The sequence below is a fragment of the Crocodylus siamensis genome, chromosome 13, assembly GCF_052110815.1.
Source record: "Crocodylus siamensis isolate JL-2025a chromosome 13, ASM5211081v1, whole genome shotgun sequence".
NCBI lineage: Eukaryota > Metazoa > Chordata > Crocodylia > Crocodylidae > Crocodylus > Crocodylus siamensis.
In genome coordinates this window covers 17,689,003-17,706,092 of record NC_143407.1, presented here as the reverse complement: position 1 = coordinate 17,706,092, position 17,090 = coordinate 17,689,003, and the positions used below count along the sequence as shown (strand labels likewise).

Below are 17,090 nucleotides of genomic sequence, written 5' to 3'. Positions count from 1 at the left end.
CTTCCTCTCATCAGAGAGAGCTCTATCTGTCTCTGGAGCTTTAAATATTAAGGCAAGGCTCAAACTGGGCCAGCTCAGCAGTTCAGCATTTTATTCTTCAGAGTATACATTTTCATTTGAAAAGTAAGTCATTGTTCATCACAGATGTGAGCTAAGCACCAACTGATGAAGCAGTATTTCAGCATGTCTGGGGCTCCAGGCAGAAAGTAAGTTCTGAATGAAGCAGGATTGCCCTATGCATCCAAATCAAGTATTACATTTGCAGCTGAGACTGACTGCCTAAATGAGGAAAGGGATGATCCTCTTGGGAAGAACTGCATGGATCTGCTATCTGTATTTAGTATCTGCTATCTCTGATACACAGAACTCTGTTTGCAAGTGGAATTGGGAAGAATATTTTTATTTGTGTCCAAATTGAACCCCTGGCTGGGAGAGGGCTCCAGCATTAGGTGTGTCTGGTACAGTCTAATATCCAGGGATGAACTCTGGGTAGGTAGCTTCTTGTTTCCCCTTTCCTTCTCTCTTCCAGGAAGAATTAAGGCTCAACTGAGATGTTCTCAGTTTTCTTCATCCTCATTGGGCATTGTGTCACCTGCCTCTGTGTGGTCTGCTGTGGCTTCATTTCCTTTGTATTTTCACTGTGTACAAACCAGGATGGTTCTCTTTTCTTGGTGCTACTATATACGGTCATACGGGCTGTGCGGCTGTCCTGCTTTATAAGAGTCTCCTCCAAACATTCCTTTGAGACGAGAGCTGCAGGCAGAGTGGAAAAACTGAATCTGCCAAAGGATGCAGGGGGGCACCCCCTCTTCTTACCATAAGAGCACTCCACTCCTAAGTGTGATGCTAATTATTCCAAGCATTACCCAGGATAGATTGGTTGGGGGTTTTTTGTTTTGGTTTTTTATTTTGGTTTTGTTGGTTTTGTTTGTTTTGGGGGGGGGGGGGTTAGCACTTGGTGGAGGAAACCCTTTCTGAGACTGTACGATTGGACAGCTGCCTGAATATGCATGATTTGTCTTTGGCTATTCATTGGCAATTTACATATTTAAAGAGAGAAACTTAAATTGAATGAATTGCAGTTGATGCTTTTTAAAGAGACCAGTGCCTCCAGCCCTACTTTTTCATGGGAGAAATGCCCCTTATAGAATCAGAAAAATATACCTGGAAGGGACCTCCATAGGTCATCTAGTCCAGCCCCCTACCTGAGGCATGATCATATTCTTTTCCAAACCATCCTATACAAATCTATTGTCTAACTTATTGGTAAAACTACACAGTCAAACCTGACACAAAGCCAAAGATGTAATACCCTCACCTGCCACAGGCGAAGCAGGGGTACCACTGTGGCTACTATCCTGCTGCTGTAAAGGTTGTTAGCATATGCATAAGAGATCTCAGGAAGAGGACCACGTTCCCCAGTACAGAAGAAGGCAACTCCCCCTGCCCTGCCCCCCAGTCCTTATCAGTTTGACTGTGGGGTAAAATACCTTCCTGTTTCCAAATATGATGATCAGTCTGACCTGAGGGGAAGGGAAGACCCTTAAGTCCCAGCCCCTAAGTCTCAGCAGGAGCATTGTCACACCCCAGTCAAAATCTCTACCCTTAGCTGCAGCCAACACCCAATGCCTCTGAAGGAGGCTTTGAAAACCCCTGACACATGTCTCATCCCATGCCACAAGTCTGCTATACTTTTGTAGAGCCAGGGAGGGAGGGAAGTTTAGTAGATAAGGGCAGTTTAACTGGTAGCACCCTTAGGCTCCACCCAGCCACCACTCCCCGCATTGCTCGGACTGCAAAGCAGCCAAGGTCTCCAGGCTTCCCCTCCCTTCTCTGGCTTTCACTACCTGCCCCAGCCTCAGGGGAGGGGACCCTGCAGTATGGCATGGTGCAGACTGCAGCCTGGGTTCCCTGCATGGTGTGGTGCAGCACGGAAGCCCATAGCTGGGGACCTGAGGGTAAGGCCAGAGCACCTATGCAGTATGCAGCCCATGGGTGTCTGCAGCTTGAGCTAGTGCAGCCCCCACTGGTGTGGCCCAGGAGACCCCTGGCCTGCAACAACCTAGAAACCGGACAGCCCTGTAAATATCATTTTATTGGGATGTCCTATAGGACTGTATAGTCTTTTAGGGTTTCTACTTCTCTGGTGTGTTTATGGGCTTGTTTGAAAGCAGTTTTCTGAAGAAACTAGCGAATTGGCTGCCAAGAATGATGGGAGGGAGGGGGCGGGGATAGAGCATCGCCACCCACCATCCTGCGCCGTTGCTGCCTCCCAGGAGCAATAGAGGAGGAAGCTTGCACCGCCATCCCCTCCATCCCCACTGTTATGACAGTGCTCTGCCATCCCACTCTCCCCGCCATTTCCTCCATCACCCTCTGCCAGCACTCCACGCCGCCTCCGAGGAGCAGGGCCTCCATCCCCACCATCATGGCTGCACTCTGCAGAGCAGTCTGTGTGGAGCACTCTGATTGGTTGTTTCAGTAAATATTATGATTGTGTTTGGCTGCTGAGACAACCAATCGGAGTGCTCCAAGAGTGTTACAGCCGGACAGACAGATACACAGACAGATGGACTAAGCCCTTTATATTCCCTTCCTAAGGAAATGCAGACTAGACGAGGGTGAATACGGAACTGGTTGGGCCATTGTGCTCACTGAGCTTCAGTGCCTTAGTGTGTAGTTGGGAGGAGATATCAAGAGGGCTTCCCCAGGATTCAGTCCTGGGTCTGGTATTCTTCAGCATCTTCATTAATGGTTTGGATGATGGGATTGAGTGCACACTTAGCAGATTTACAGACAGCATCACATTGGGTGGAATTGCAGTCACTCAGGATCTGGGGCAGAGCTAGGATCCAGAATGACCTGGATAGACTAGAGAAATGGTCGACAATCGATGAGATGAGATTCAACAAGGACAAGTGCAGAGTTCTGCACTTGGGAAGGAATAATTGCGTGTATAAATTTAAACTGGGGAATGACTCGCTAGGCTGCAGTATTTCAGAGAAGGACCTGCGAGTTACAGAATGCTAAATATGAGCCAACAATGTGCTCTTCTTGAATAAATACTGACAGCATACTGGATTTTGTTAGCAGGCGTGTCACTTGCAAATCAAGGGAAGTGAATCTCCTTCTTTGTTCAGCACTGGTGAGGCCTCACCTGGAGTATTGTGTTCAGTTTTGGGCCCCATGTGTCCAGATGGATGTGGACTGATTGGAAAGAACCCAGTGCAGAGTGACAAAATTATTAGAATAAGTAAGATTTAAGAGGACTGGCTGAAAGACTTGGGGGTATTTAGCCTGGAGAAAAGAAGACTAAGGAGGGATTTGACAGCAGTCTTCAAATACCTGAAGGGTGATTGTAGAGAGGATGGAAATGAGCTTTTCTCTGTGGCTGTAAGGGACAGGCCTAGGAGCAATGGGCTTAAGATGCAGCAGAGGAAATTTTGGTTGGAGATTAGGAAGAACTTTCTGACTATGAGTATGGTGAAGCTACCTAGAGCAATTCTGAAGTTCCATCCCTGGGAATTTTCAAGAGCAAGTTGGACAGCTGGGGTAGTTTGGTCAGGGATGATTCTTCCTTGAGCAGGGAGTTGGACTCTGATCTTCTGGGGTCCCTTCCATCCTACTTTGCTATGATCATCCTTAACTAGACATTTTTAGAAAAGCACTAAAGAAAAATGAGAAACATTACTAAGAAGATTTACATGAGGGTTTTACTCGGTTTTCCAAATAATTTGTGATGGTGCAGAATTCCTTAATTTACACTTATTTCCTTTCTGAGATAAAAGGAGACATAAGAAGTCTCCCTGCAGCGTCTAGATAGTGTCCTTTGAAATGCATCAGTTCCAAGCTTGTAATTTATTTTAGAGGGGCATGGACACTTGTGGGTATATATGGCAAATTTGGGAGTTTTATAAACTCTGTGTCTGTGTGTGCAGGTTTGCAAGATAAAGAGAAATGTGTAGATGCAAGTGTGAGGATATCTTTTTTATCATGTTCCAAAATCCCTCTGTAATTCTTTCTCTGTTACAAACTTTCTTGCAGTTTTGGGCCTCTGTCCCTTCTGCTGGTATCTGCTACTACACTCCTAGATAGAGAGTTTCTGTGATTGCTCTGAGTTTTTTTCATGGGTTTCCCATGGTGAATGCATTTGGATCTTGTAACTGCAGTCCCCCTCTGTCCTGTTGCAGCAGTTGTTTTAGATGCATCTGTCTCTACGCATTTCCTGTGGTTAGGGCTGGTTTTCAAGTGCTAGCTACTATTTTTTTTTTACCTTTGTTTCTTTTTTATTTCCACAGAATAGTCAGGAAAAGACTGCTTCCTTGCCTACTAATCATTCCCTTCCTAGGAAGCCAAACAGAATTATCCGTTTCCATCGTCCTCTGTGGTCACCAGGACTGCTGTTTCTGATTGGCTGGAGATGATGGGGTTTTCTGCTGGAGATGATGGGGTTTCCAGCAGGGGTTTTCTGCTTTCTTCATTATGTTTATCATGTATGCAAATTCTGTCAGGTGCTGAGCATCTTCTGTTCTCATTGAAGTTAATGCAGTTTAAGGTTCTCAGCACTTTAAAGGCTTTGCCCTTCCATAACTAATCCTACGTGTTAGTCTTACAGTAGGAGGTTTGGCATCATGTTCAGATTTGCCCTGATATCTGAACTGTTTATCAGAGGACATTGGCCTGGAACATGTAAGGCTGATTATGTAGTGCTTAGGCAGGGGAGTGTGATTTATAACTTGGGTTCTCCCATTAAATCTCTGCATAACCCAGGAAACATCTTTAAATGAAATGTTTAGATTTCATAAAGAAGTGATTCCCAACCTTTTAGGGTCAATCCTCCCCCTCCCATCCTGCTCTCTCCTAGTAGACTTGAGGCATCCTTTGAAAAATGCCAGCTCTTAATTTTTTACATAGCTTTTGACTGAAAAAATAATAGAACAATTATTCTGTTACAAAGAAATCAGAAAGACCATGACAGGTCTGAAGGTTGTCGACACTGTGGATTCCTGTGTGAAATTTCTGGGTTTATCTTAGGAATTATGTGTAGGTGTTTGCATACCTAACGGTGCTAATATTGTGTGATACCCCACAACAATATGATGATGAGCTTTTGGCATATACACAAGAATGCAGAATCCCGTTGCTGCAAGCCAGGGTACATGTCACGCTGGCTGAGAATTGCTGTCATACACTTGGTGTCTTTGGCCAGAATGAGTTTCGTGTTGGACAGTTTCAAATGTCAGCTGGACCTGTGGTTGCTCAGCTCGTTTGAAGTCGCCTGCGGAAGCATGGGGAGTGAAATCAAGCCACAGCAAGAACTGTTTATGTAAAAGGAGAGGACAGGCCTTGCACACTTTGCATAGCACATAGGTGGGCAAAATACAGCCCATGGGCCAGATCTGGCCCACCAACCTATGGTGGATACCTCAGCCAGATCCAACCTCCCATCCATCCTGTGATGGGTACTTTGACCTGGTTTAGCCCAGGCATGGGAGGCAGCCCAAGTGGTGGCACATGTAGCCAGTCCAGCTGCACCTGGGCACGTGGTAGGGTAAAAGCAGCATGGTGGCTGGACTCACTTCCTGGCAGCCCCGCCATGGTGGCTCACCCTTCCCAGCTGCTACTGCCAGTGTTTCCACTGCTGCCGGACCTGGCCATGCTGCCTAGACACCTGGCCAATGCACCCCACACCTGCCACTGGAAGTACCAGATGGAGCGGGTGGGTAGGGTCCCGATGGAGACTGGCCTAGGACCCCTGCAGGCAGGGAGGCTTCAGCTGAGTGGATGGGATGAGGCTGTGGGTGGAGGGGGTGTGGCATCTGGGAGTGGGATGGGTAGGTGGGGACTGAGGCCAGGAACAGGATCATGGGGCAGTGACAGCATAGAGCCAAGGCCCAGGGCAGAGCTGCAATCTGCTCTCCACATGTCTGCCTGCAGAACCAGCACCCCTCACAGGAACATGTGGGGACCAGGTAGCTGCTCTGCCCTGACAGCAGCCCCATGCAATCCTGCCCACGTACCCACAGCCCCATCCTATCCTACTGGCTGAGTACATCTTGCTTGCAGAAGTTCCAGGCCAGTCTCCATAAAGACCCCACCTGTCTGCTTCATCTAGTGCCCCCAGCAGTGGGTGCAGGCTAGACAGGTCCAGGGCTGGATAGGATCAATTGCTCCTCCCCCTGCCAGACTGGGTGACCACCCCTCTCCTCCAGCCCACAAGAGCTCACTAGAACTAAACTGCCCAATCCAACCCAAATAATTGTCTACTAGTGGCATAGTAGATGCTGTTGAAGTGAGCAGGAAAACAAATGCACATAGCATTGACCACCCGGAGAGTATGTTGACCAGACAGATGGTGTTCTGTCACAGTACCCTGGGGCAAGAATTTAGGTAACACATTTCCTATCCTGTTGTAAGTGACTTCTTGCTCCTCTTACTGAGGAACCTGGGATTTTTGTTGCATGGTGGTTAGTTCTGTTCTGGTAACACTGGCATTTTCATGACCCTGCTTGGAATGAGCTTGCAGCAATAAAAATGCCACTGTTTTAGCTACTGTTGCACTGAGGCCCCATTTATGCTACAAACATAAAGTGTCTGGGGACCTGTTGCAACACTGTGCTCCAACTTCCTTATAATATGTTTAAAAGCATTGGTTTATTCAGAGCTTGACAAAAGCTCTTGTGTATTCTGAACCTATTGAAGTCTTCAGACTAGACTGTAATTTAGTTATGAGGATGCTGTTATTTCTCAGTTACTTTATAGCCTTTCACTGTGTTGTAACCCGGGCCCTTCCTTGACTCAGTTTTTATTCTTGTTGCACAAATGAGTCATGTGAGCTAATCAGTTCCTGAGCAGCATTGTCTGAAAGGAGGAACTGACGGGCAGCATCTCCCATAAAGCAAGAGGTTCAAATTAGTTGTCAAAGCAACCCTGCTGCATAGGACACACTTCTGCCCGGTTTAGGCCACTCCAGCAAGGAGCTACCCTGTCATTTCCAGATTTCACCCCATGACAGTTTCTGCAGGAAGCTGACTGAACTGTTGCCACTTTTGCCTGGATTCTCATGTGTGCTAAAAGCTCATCATCCTATTGTAAATACTCCATGTTTAATAGGATTGAGCACTTCTGATTACATCCCAGCCGCGCACAGCCTGTGAAGAATGCCAACATAATACCTCTTCCCCATTAATATATAGTTTCTGTAAGTCCAGCCAGGAGAGAGATTCTCCTCTTGTAGCCCTGTCTGACATACTGAGAACTGCTCTGGAGAGTGACGTATCTTGCAGCAGTTGTGAAGTCATTAGCAAGGAGGTTTCTAATGCAAGTAGCTGGGGCAAAGAAGTCTCCCAAAATGGAAAGTATGATTGTGAAGGGAGGCAGTCAGAAGCCTGTCCATTAATGATGAAGAGTCTCTTGGTAACTCCCTGACTGAAGCTAAGGGATGGATGGTAGAACAGGCATCTCTTCGTCAGCTTGAGGAAGAAGTTAAGTGATAAGGCTATGGGCACTGTGGGAGACTTAGTCATAGTCTGGCAGGGTCTGAAATAGCTCTTTGCAGCAAGGCTGCTTTCAGTTGAAATGTATCCAACCTTAATGGCAGGCTGACTTCCATGCCTGTCAAGTTAGGAAGTGTATTTGGTTCTTAAGACAGGGAAGAATTTTGCTGAAAGATCCTTCAGCCTTTTTAATGCGGTTTTGTAGCATCACATTTTAAGGTTATCTTTGCAGCGCTACTGCCAGCTCAGGGCATGATTTGCCTACATCTGAGATGCCTATTCCATTAATGTATCCCTTCTGCCCCGTTTGAAGTTGGCAATTCCCTGCCCCTTTGTTTTCTCATTGCAAGTACCGCTGCCTTGTCCAGACACTAAGCCTGCAGCAGCGTAAGTCTCCCTAGAGGTAGAGAGGACTTAGCTTTGCATGTGCCCCTTCACTGAGCTAGTTATGCTGAACCATGTCTCCTCACAAGCTCTGTATTCTGAGGGGCTTGCCTAGTATCTTAGAGAGAGTGCACTGGGTTAGGATAAATCGGTGATTTTCAAGCTTTTTTCTTTTGTGGATCCCTACAAAATTTCAAATGGAAGTGCAGCCCCCTTTGGAAATTTTGAATGGAGGTGTCCCTTTGTATTGTAAGTGTGGGTATTCGTGTACTTTTGATTGATCATAGTCATCTTTTGTAGACCTCTTAGACAGTCTGGGGGGTCCTAGGAGTCTGTGGACCACAGGTTGAAAACCAGTGGGATAAATGCTTTACAAATACTGCGCTGCTTTCCTACAGTGGGCAGAGTGCAGCTTCTGCCAAGCAGTCCTTCTGCTTTGGAACTCACCAAGGTTGTAACTAGTGGTGAATGCTGACAATGTCCAGCAGCGCTGGTGATTCCAGAAAGCATTTGGCATTCAGTTGGGTGTTATGCTGAATGGAAGACCTACAGTAGACAGCTGCATTGAAAAAGCAAATCTATATCCAGAGCTTAAATAAAAGGAGCATCAAATCCTGGAGCACCAAAATGTGGTTCCCCTTAGATAATTAAAGGTAAAGTGCATGTGGGTGGGAAGATGCTAGCTTTACCTAATAATGTCATGGGTGCACTGGCTGCTTCTGCAGAGGTTGTTCCTTTCCCACTAAAGACCTTTTCTTTAGGTGATAGTCTGGTCAGTTGACTATTAAACCTGAATTTTGGGCCCTGGAGGACACATGATAGAGATATACAAAATAATGAAGGCTTACATTATAGATCTTGCTGTGAAGCACCCGACGATGGGCAGTTTCAGAGGAGTATTGATTTCCCTCTGTGTTAAAAACACAGAGCTACCAGTCAGCCTTGTCCTCCTACATGAGTTTAGTTGGGAATAATTTCAGAGGCTTTTGGTTTCCCCAAAAGCTTTTTGTGATAGTTTTTTCCTCTTAGAGGCCTGCTGGAAAGTATTGAAATGGTGCTAATTCCCATTTACTGCACTGCTGCTGTGAGTCTCAGGACTTTTCAGGGTGATGAACTCCCAGTTCTGGCTTGTCTGCCCTGCTTAGTTGATTTGTTAGACATTCTTACTTCAAAAGAGAGTTAATTATTAATTAAACAGAAGAGACCAACAGGAGCCAGATTGAACATTTTTTATTGTGTAATCTAGCTTCTAATATGGATCAAAAAAACTTGCGATGCTGGGAGAGAGAATAGGCGTGGTGTCCTCAAAAGGCACAATCGGGCATTTGTGGGATTCTGAGTTACCCATTGGTTTCCCCATACGTGCAGAGGCTTCAGCTCATGGTCTCATCCGAGGTATGACCTTGGGGCTTTGTCATGAGATACGATGGGTGTGTGACTGTACAGAGCTCACGCAGCACTTTATGGGCAGTTCGTGTCCAATGCTTCCCTATACACTCAGCAAATTTTTTTTTTTTTTTTTTTTTTTTTTGGATTGGTAGAGGCACTATTTGGGGAGGATGTGGGAGGGGCTGTCAGGATAAAGCTTGCCTTCCTGTGGGTTACTGGTAATAATTGCCACTCCGGAACCAGCTTCATACAGAGCTGCTGGAGCAGGAAGCTCTTTACAATGCCACTCTTTCAGTGGAACACTGAAAGGTCCCAGTCCCTTGCAGCTCCAGGAAACCCTTGGCCCTAAGAATGCTGAGTTCTGTACATATTCTTTCCTAACCTTCCGGGAAAGAAAGTGGCTCCCATGGAGGCGAGAAAATGAGGCTCCCTGTGCTTCATACTTTGTGGCTTTTACTTGCCACAGAATGCAGCCAGAGAGATCTCATTCACCCAAGTGCAGCTGCACTGAATTCCTTTTAGGCAAAAAATGTTTCAAAGTGATACTGTTTCTTTCAGCTGTGTCTGTTGCCTCAGTCAACCCTCAATCCTGACTAGCAACATTGCACTCTCCAGCAACCCCTACTTCTGCACAAAAGCAATTAAAGGATCTTTTCAGCAGTGACTGACTCTGCAAGGGTCCTATTTAATCTTGTTCAATCCAAAATAATCCAAAGAACCCTCAATTCTGGTGCTCTGTACAGCCCTTGATTGTACCACTCCCCTGGAGTGGAATCAGATGGCAGGCTTGGAGATATTTTTGGCATGGCATTGAAATGATAGAGGGTGGTAGGAATTCACTAAAATTAAGCTGCCAGCAATAGCTCATTGGCAATAGCAAGATCACAGTGCTGTGGGCTCAACACTTTAATTAGATTTGTGCTTTTGTTCTGAGTTCTGTGGTTTTAGGTACTTTACTACCTTCTAGATCAGGGGCAGGCGATTAGGTCAGGTGGAGGGCCACTTAAGTTTTGGCAAGCTGTCCGGAGCCGCATAGGTAGGTCCACCCCCTGACAGTTGCCCTGCCCCCTGGTCATCACACTGGAACCAGAAAACCTGCCCCCTAACCCCTGACCTTTGCCACTGGAAGTCCCTCTCCTTCCTGCCCCTCCCCACTCCTTTTGGGAGCAGGGGTTGTTATTTTAGGGAAAAACAAACAAACCATACATTAGAAGTCAAACATCTATAATATATTTTAATTTTATTACAAAAATATTTGTCGTAACTTGTGATTGTGTACTGTGTATATATAAGGGATTGCATAACAACTCAAAAATAAAGTGTCACTCTTTTATAGTGTATGTATGGTGGGGTGTGGGAGTGTGTGGAGAGTTTGGGAGGGTGTGGCTGTGTAGGGGGGTATAGGGTATGTTGGGGTGTAAGTATATATCAGTGGGGATTGTGGGGCAACCCAGTGGGTCTGGGTGTGTGGGGTATGAGGGAGGGTGGGGGGTGTAGGGACCTCCCCCCCACGCACTACCCTCATGGCATGCAGCCCCAGCTGCTGGTAGCAGCAGCAGGTGGGGAGGTCAGGACACGTGCCTGGCACAGGCGCCCGGTGGGGCATGTCTCCAGCCAGTGCTGCGCAGGGGGAAGGACTGCAGCCTTCGCGGCTGCCTCTGTTGCTGGGGCTCTGCACCACGTGCCTGCAACTCCAACACCTGCAGCCGGAGCTTGCTGCCTCCTCCGCCCCTTGCTGCGCAGGTCCCTGCACTCTGCCAGGAGTGGAGGTAGCCCCACCCCCTGCTTCTCCATGGCCTCCATCACGGGGCTTCCCCGTTACAAGGGTGGAGCTGCAGGCACGCAGCATAGAGCCCCAGTGATAGAGGCAGCCAGGCAGTCCCTCCCCCCTTGCAGCACTGGCCAGAGCTGTGCCCCACCAGGTGCCTGTGTCAGGCACAAGCATCCTGACCTCCCCACCTGCTGCTGCTGCTGCAGCAGGGGCTGCACACCTTGGGAGGACTGTGGGGGGGGGGTCCCTACACCTCACACCCTGCCCAGCTGAGCTCCGCACTCCCACAGGCTCTTTTCAAGCTGTTGGATCCAATTTCTGTCATGGACTTTGATGCCATGGTGGGGATTATGATGCCACTTTTTACCATCACTTGCGAAGGTTTTCCATTGGTTAGGATTGATTCCAAATGCCTTCGTATCTCGTTTGCATGCATCTTCGTAGCGAAGCTTGGGACGTCCTGTTGTTCTTGTTCCTTCCAATAGTTCCCCATATAGTATGTCCTTGGGTATGTGTCTATCTGCCAATCTGCTCAGGTGGCCTAGCCGGGGCAGTCATCTGTGTTTGGGTAGGGTTGTCAAACTTAGTAAATTTGCCTTCTGAAGAACCTCTGTGTTGGTAATTTTATCTTGCCATTTGATGTTGAGTATGCAGCATAAACAGTGCAGGTGGAAGCTTTTTAACCTTTTCTCTTGGTGTGCATAAGCTGTCCATGTTTCTCCACCATACATGACAGTGCTGAGTATGAAAGCTTTGTACACTAGTATTTTGGTCTTGATGGTAAGCTTTGAGTTGTTCCATTCTCTTTTAGTTAGTCTGCTGAAGGTGGTGTCAGCCTTTCCAATGCAAACATTTAAGTTCTTCATCCAGTGAGAATTGGTAGTCACTGTAGAGCCTAGGTAGCTGAACTTTTGGACTACTGCCAGCTCATTCTCATTAAGGATGATTGATGGATTTTGTGGAACTCCCTGTCCTAGTACAACTGTTTTCTTTATGCTGATGGTGAGAGCAAATACCTGGCAAGCTCTTGAGAGGCGATCTATGAGTTCATGTAATAGGTCTTCATTTTGGGGTATAAGAGTCTCATCATCAGTATTTGGAAGCTCCCTGGTAAGCACCTTTCAAACTTTAATCTTTGCCTTAAGTCCTGACAGGTTGAAGAGTTTCCCATCCAATCTTGTGTGGAGGTTCACTCTACCTTCTGTGTCTTTAAATGCGCAGGAAGCCAGACTTAACAATGTAACAATCCCTGCTGCTTTTAAAATCTATGAATCCTCTACAGTCCTAAGTACCTTTTTTTCCAAGCTGATCTGACTCCCCTTCCTCAGAGAAGAACCTAATGGTGCCTGCATTGCTTGAGACAAAAGAAAGGCTAGGAACATTTGCACAGAGGGGTGTGTGTATATATCTTTATTTCACCTTCACATAAATTGGAACCTACTCTGCTCAAGCACCCCAGGGCAGGAAAAAAAAGTCTCTTGGGCTCAGATATAGTAGAAATTTTCAACACTAAAAGGACCTTCTTCGCAGTATTCCCAGTAACTGAAAATTGTGGGTTAAAATGGAAACATGTTTTCAGCCTTAATTAGAGTTTTTGCTGCCTACGAAAGTGGCAGAGATCTGCTGTGAGCTCTGATGTGGGCAGTGCTTTGCAGCATGCGTCTGCTGTGACCTGGTACATACATTCTTTGTGTGAATGTTAATGGGTTTAGTGCACGTTTTTTGTTCCTATACAATACAGGGAAGTAGCTTCTGCTCTGAGGTTCCCACCATTCTGGCATGTCTTCTGTTTTGATAAAACCATAACAGGTCCATCCTTGGAGATTAAGGATGTTACTAGGATTCAGGAAGGACTATAAATGAATAAGGCATTAGGTTGGAATTTATCCTGCTGTTTTAGTTGGTTTGAGTCAGTAATTAACCACTTCTGACTGCGCTGAGACAGCCTATTTCTCTTGTTAGTTTACTGTGGACCCTCTGCAACAGAAGCATTAATGTGAGCGTTAATCTCACATTCTACATCTTTGAAGTGCTGTGCCAGCATTAAGTAGCTGTGAGCTGGGGGCCACATGAAAATTAGCTCAATTTAACCAAATGGGATTCTGATCCCACTTGGTTAAATTGGTGCCACCTTTTGTATGAACATTTGGGAACCAGAGCAAGTAGCTCTGAAAGTGATTTCGTTAGAAACTGATATAGTCCAGTTTCTAACCACTTCATAATTCTTTCTGAGAGAGGTCAGTCAGTACTGTCTCTGTGATATCCTTGGGGAGACAGGCTCAGAGAGGGGCAGTGTATAAGGCCATATTTAATGAGCAGGCCTGGGAAGAAGCCAGCTGCGTGCGTGCTCTACTAAGTAATGCAGCCCAGTCTTCTGCAGCAAGTGTCCTTATCTTTCCCATTGTTTTCCTGTACGTACTTGGAAAAGCATGTGCCTGGGCTGCCCATTTGTTATTGTGCCATGTCCTGGAAGATGTTTCCAGCACCCACCACAATGCTGAGCGTTTAGCAGCAGACAGGTCCAAGCTCTGCCCAACACATTCCCAGAAGGGTGATACAGACACACTAGCTGCAGCTGACTGTCTCAAACTGATGCATAAAGCCTCTTCCAGCAGCTTGGACTGGGAGATGGGCAGGCTGTAGCAGTGACACAAGGCCATTGTTTTTTAATCTGCCACCCTTTCCTCTTCTGAATCCCTCCTGGCAGAGCTGGCCTGAGCAGGGTGTGGGGCAGGGGGCAAATCAGCCCATGCGGGGCCCCGCCCTTGCTCTGATCCCATGGCCCCAGACCAGAAGAAGCTGCCACCGCCAACAGCAGCAGCAGTAAGGCGGGGGGAGGATAGTGAGTGGCTGGATGTGGAGCTGCTGCTCCGCCCAGCTTCATGCCACTGCTGCTCTGCCCTGCTCTGCGGGGGCCCCCCAAAGCACAGGGCCCCAGGGCAGCCACTCCGATTGCCCCCTCCAGGGATGGCCCTGCCTCCTGGATGGGGGTACACTGATAGAGATTTTGGGAGCCAATACCGATAGCCGATATTTAAGGAAGCATATCAACTGATACTGATCCTACTTCCGATACAACTGCATGCAATTGGTAAGACTGCTGTGGTAGAAGGGGAGGGATGGCACGTTGGGGGGGAAGGGGTGGGCAGATCAGTGCCCCCTGTGGTGAGGGAAGGAGGGGGCAGGGGTGGGGACAGGTGCTTCCCAGCCAGGGTGGGGTAGGGTGGGCCGTGGGACAGAGCTGTGGTTCATGGGGGGGCAGGGGGAACGGGGACTCTAGGAGGGCATGGGGTGGCATGTGCCCCCTGAATTTGCATGGGGTGGGGGAGTGGGCTGGAGCTGGAGCTGCACCGGGTTCTTCTCAGTGGGGGTTGGGCTCAAGGCAGGTGGTAGCAGCACTGGGAGGGGGACTATGGAGTGGGCTGCGGCCACCCCAAATTTTGCCATAGCCCCACTCCCAGCATCGCCGCTGCCCACCCACCACAACCCTGGCTCAAGCCCTGCCTCCTCCCATACACCGAAGAGCCAGGACTGTGCTGGGTGGGGCTGGAAACAGAGCTACAGGGGACCTATGGTGAAATCTGGGGTGGCTGCAGCCCCCTCCGTAGCCCCCCCTCCCAGCGCCACTGCTGCCCACCCCAAGCCCAGCCCCCACTGAGAAGAACCCGGTGCAGCCCTGGCTCCAGCATGCAGCTGCAGCCTGGCCTCCCCAACCCACACAGATCTGTGGGGCACATGCCTTCTCCTCATGCCTCCCAGGGTGCATGCAGCAGCGGGAGTTGTGTGTCCTGTCCCGCCCCCCACTTACAAGCTGCGGCTCTGTCCTGTGCCCCACCTCACCCCATCTGGGCAGCGCCTGCCCCCTCCCTCCCTCCCTCACTGTGGGGGACGTTGATCTTCCCCCCACACCCCTACTCTCCCCACTTCCCTTCCACCACAACAGACTTACCAGCTGCATGCAGCTCTCCACACTGGACTGTGCTCCTCGCTTCCTGCGTGCTGCGCTGCAGCTGCATGCACTCTCGAGTGTTTCTCTGCCAAATTATTGGCCACCTGAGGCCTTTTTCTGATGCAGCCAATTTTTTTTATATTGGTACCGATCCAGTATTGGACCGATGTATTGGTGCATCTCTACTCCTGAAAGCCAGTTTATGCCTTGGGTCAGTACTGCTTTGTACTGGTTAGGCATGTAGCAAGTTGAGACTCCAGCTTTGCTGCTCAAGTCCAGCTGATTGTAATTTCATCATCTCAGCTGAGCCCACCCCTTTCCCCACTGTTTTCCCCAGATGTTGTGGCCTGCGTGGTATGCAGATTGAGGGCTGTCCTCCATGGTACAAGTCAGTGCAGTGGAGGGCTGACACTCAACAAGGTTTCCAGGCACTTGTGTGATATAACTTGGCAGACAACCCTGACTGCAGCTATTTCTCTAAGTGCCCCCAGCTCTTCCTGACCTCCTCTCAAATATACGAGAGATCTAGCAGCTACATGCCTTGGGCTGGGTAGCTGTTTTCTGTTTGGCCCAGGAGAAGAATGACTCCCAGCCCCACCATGTCAAAGGTCATGCAGGTAGATTTGACTTCGGTTCGCTTTCCCTCAGCCCTTTTCAGCCCCCCCAAAGGGCAAATGTAGGGAGATTATCTTTTGTAGTCACCATTTTAATTGCATTATTATTGTGCCGAGTAAGTGAATCCTGGCAGCAACTGAGAATGGCAGATGCCAGGCAGCTTCCAGAAATGCATCTGGGAATCAGTAGAGTCCAGCTGGCGTGGGAGAACGGCTGCTTCCAGTGACAGGGCCTGGATTGGTACCAACCATCAACAGGTGCAGGGAGCAATGGGACCTGCGTACGTGGGGGTGGGAGGATCTGAATAAGTATGTGACCCTGACCCACATCTCATCCTCGAGGCTCTTTACATTGAACACAAACACACCCCTTTTCTGTTTTTCAGACTGTGAGCATCAATAAGGCCATTAATACACAGGAAGTAGCTGTCAAGGAGAAACATGCCAGAAATATCCTTTTTAAAGTTGGCAGCAGGACAAGCAAGCGTGGGAGTTGACTGGGGCTGGTTGAAGACATGGCTGAGACAAGGTGGAGGGGCCTTCAGGCTGGGGCAGAGACCAACAGTCGCAGGAAGTGCCTGTCACAGATGAACCTAGGCAGAGGCCTGGGAAGTACTGCTTGTGGTTCCTTTTGCTGAATGGGGGAGGGGAGTAAAGCAGGGCTTCTGCTGGAGTCCCCTCCGCTCTGTGGTTGAGGGGAAGGTTTAAAGCAAGGCCCCTGTTGGGGTTCCCTTTGGATAGTACAGGAAGAAAGAAGGGATGGGATTCCTGTGGGGAAATTCTTTGAGGGGGAAGGGGCTCCAGTAAGGGATTTCATCTGATGAAATGAGGGGCAGATTGCTACAGGGCAGTGGTGCCCAACGTTTTTCCCTGGCAGGCCAGATTGGCAACCCCTGGTGTGACTGTGGGCCAGATGGTGGTTCCAATCCAGTGCCTGGGGCCAGCACTGCCACCATCTGGCCATGCAGAGGGGGTTGGTTGCAGCTTGACCTGAGTTGCACCCTGTAGGGGTAAAGGAGCTTCACCCAGCCTCATGGAGGGGGATTTGGTGTGGAAATGCATGGCTTGGCCTGGGGGAGAGGGGGGGTTGACTCATCCCCAGCCATGGCCCTGTGGAGAAAGGGGACATGGCCCAGCTTTGCAGGGTTGGGAGGAGAGGGATGTGGCCTGGCCCTAATCCAGCCCTGCAAGGGGAGCGGGCATGGCCTGGCTCTAACTGGGCAGGGCTTGGGACTTGGACATTTGACGGGGGGCAGTATGGCCCACTGTTCCCCCACCACTAAATTTCCCAACCTGTGGGGAGCCCTGCAAGCCAGATGCAAAGGGCTTACAGGCTGCATTTGGCCTGTGGGCTGGAGGTTAAGCACCCCTGCTATAGGGTAACCGTCAGTCCCAGCAGCCTCATCTGTGCTGCTCGTTTTTAACCCTACAGCCTTGCTCTGAGTTGTTTTGTGCTAGCAACTGCCTCGTCTTATCTGTGCGTGGCA

General features: G+C 48.8%; 1 protein-coding gene across 9 annotated transcripts in view; it reads left to right on the top strand.

The window, feature by feature from the left end:
- Positions 1-17,090, top strand: part of HIP1 (huntingtin interacting protein 1) — a 169,628-nt gene that overhangs the window by 76,384 nt on the left and 76,154 nt on the right. For 7 of the 9 annotated variants that reach the window (XR_016439035.1, XM_090026504.1, XM_090026501.1 and 4 more), the window contains exon 2: positions 15,990-16,053. The exons of 1 other annotated variant lie outside the window; for it this stretch is intronic. Coding sequence is in view for 7 of the 8 variants with exons in the window: in XM_090026504.1 (XP_089882630.1) it covers positions 15,990-16,053 (64 nt within the window). In the remaining variant the exon portion in view is untranslated. Of the gene's footprint in view, positions 1-15,724; positions 15,862-15,989; positions 16,054-17,090 lie in introns of those variants that run through there. One more of the 9 variants, XM_090026500.1, reaches the window with a different exon arrangement.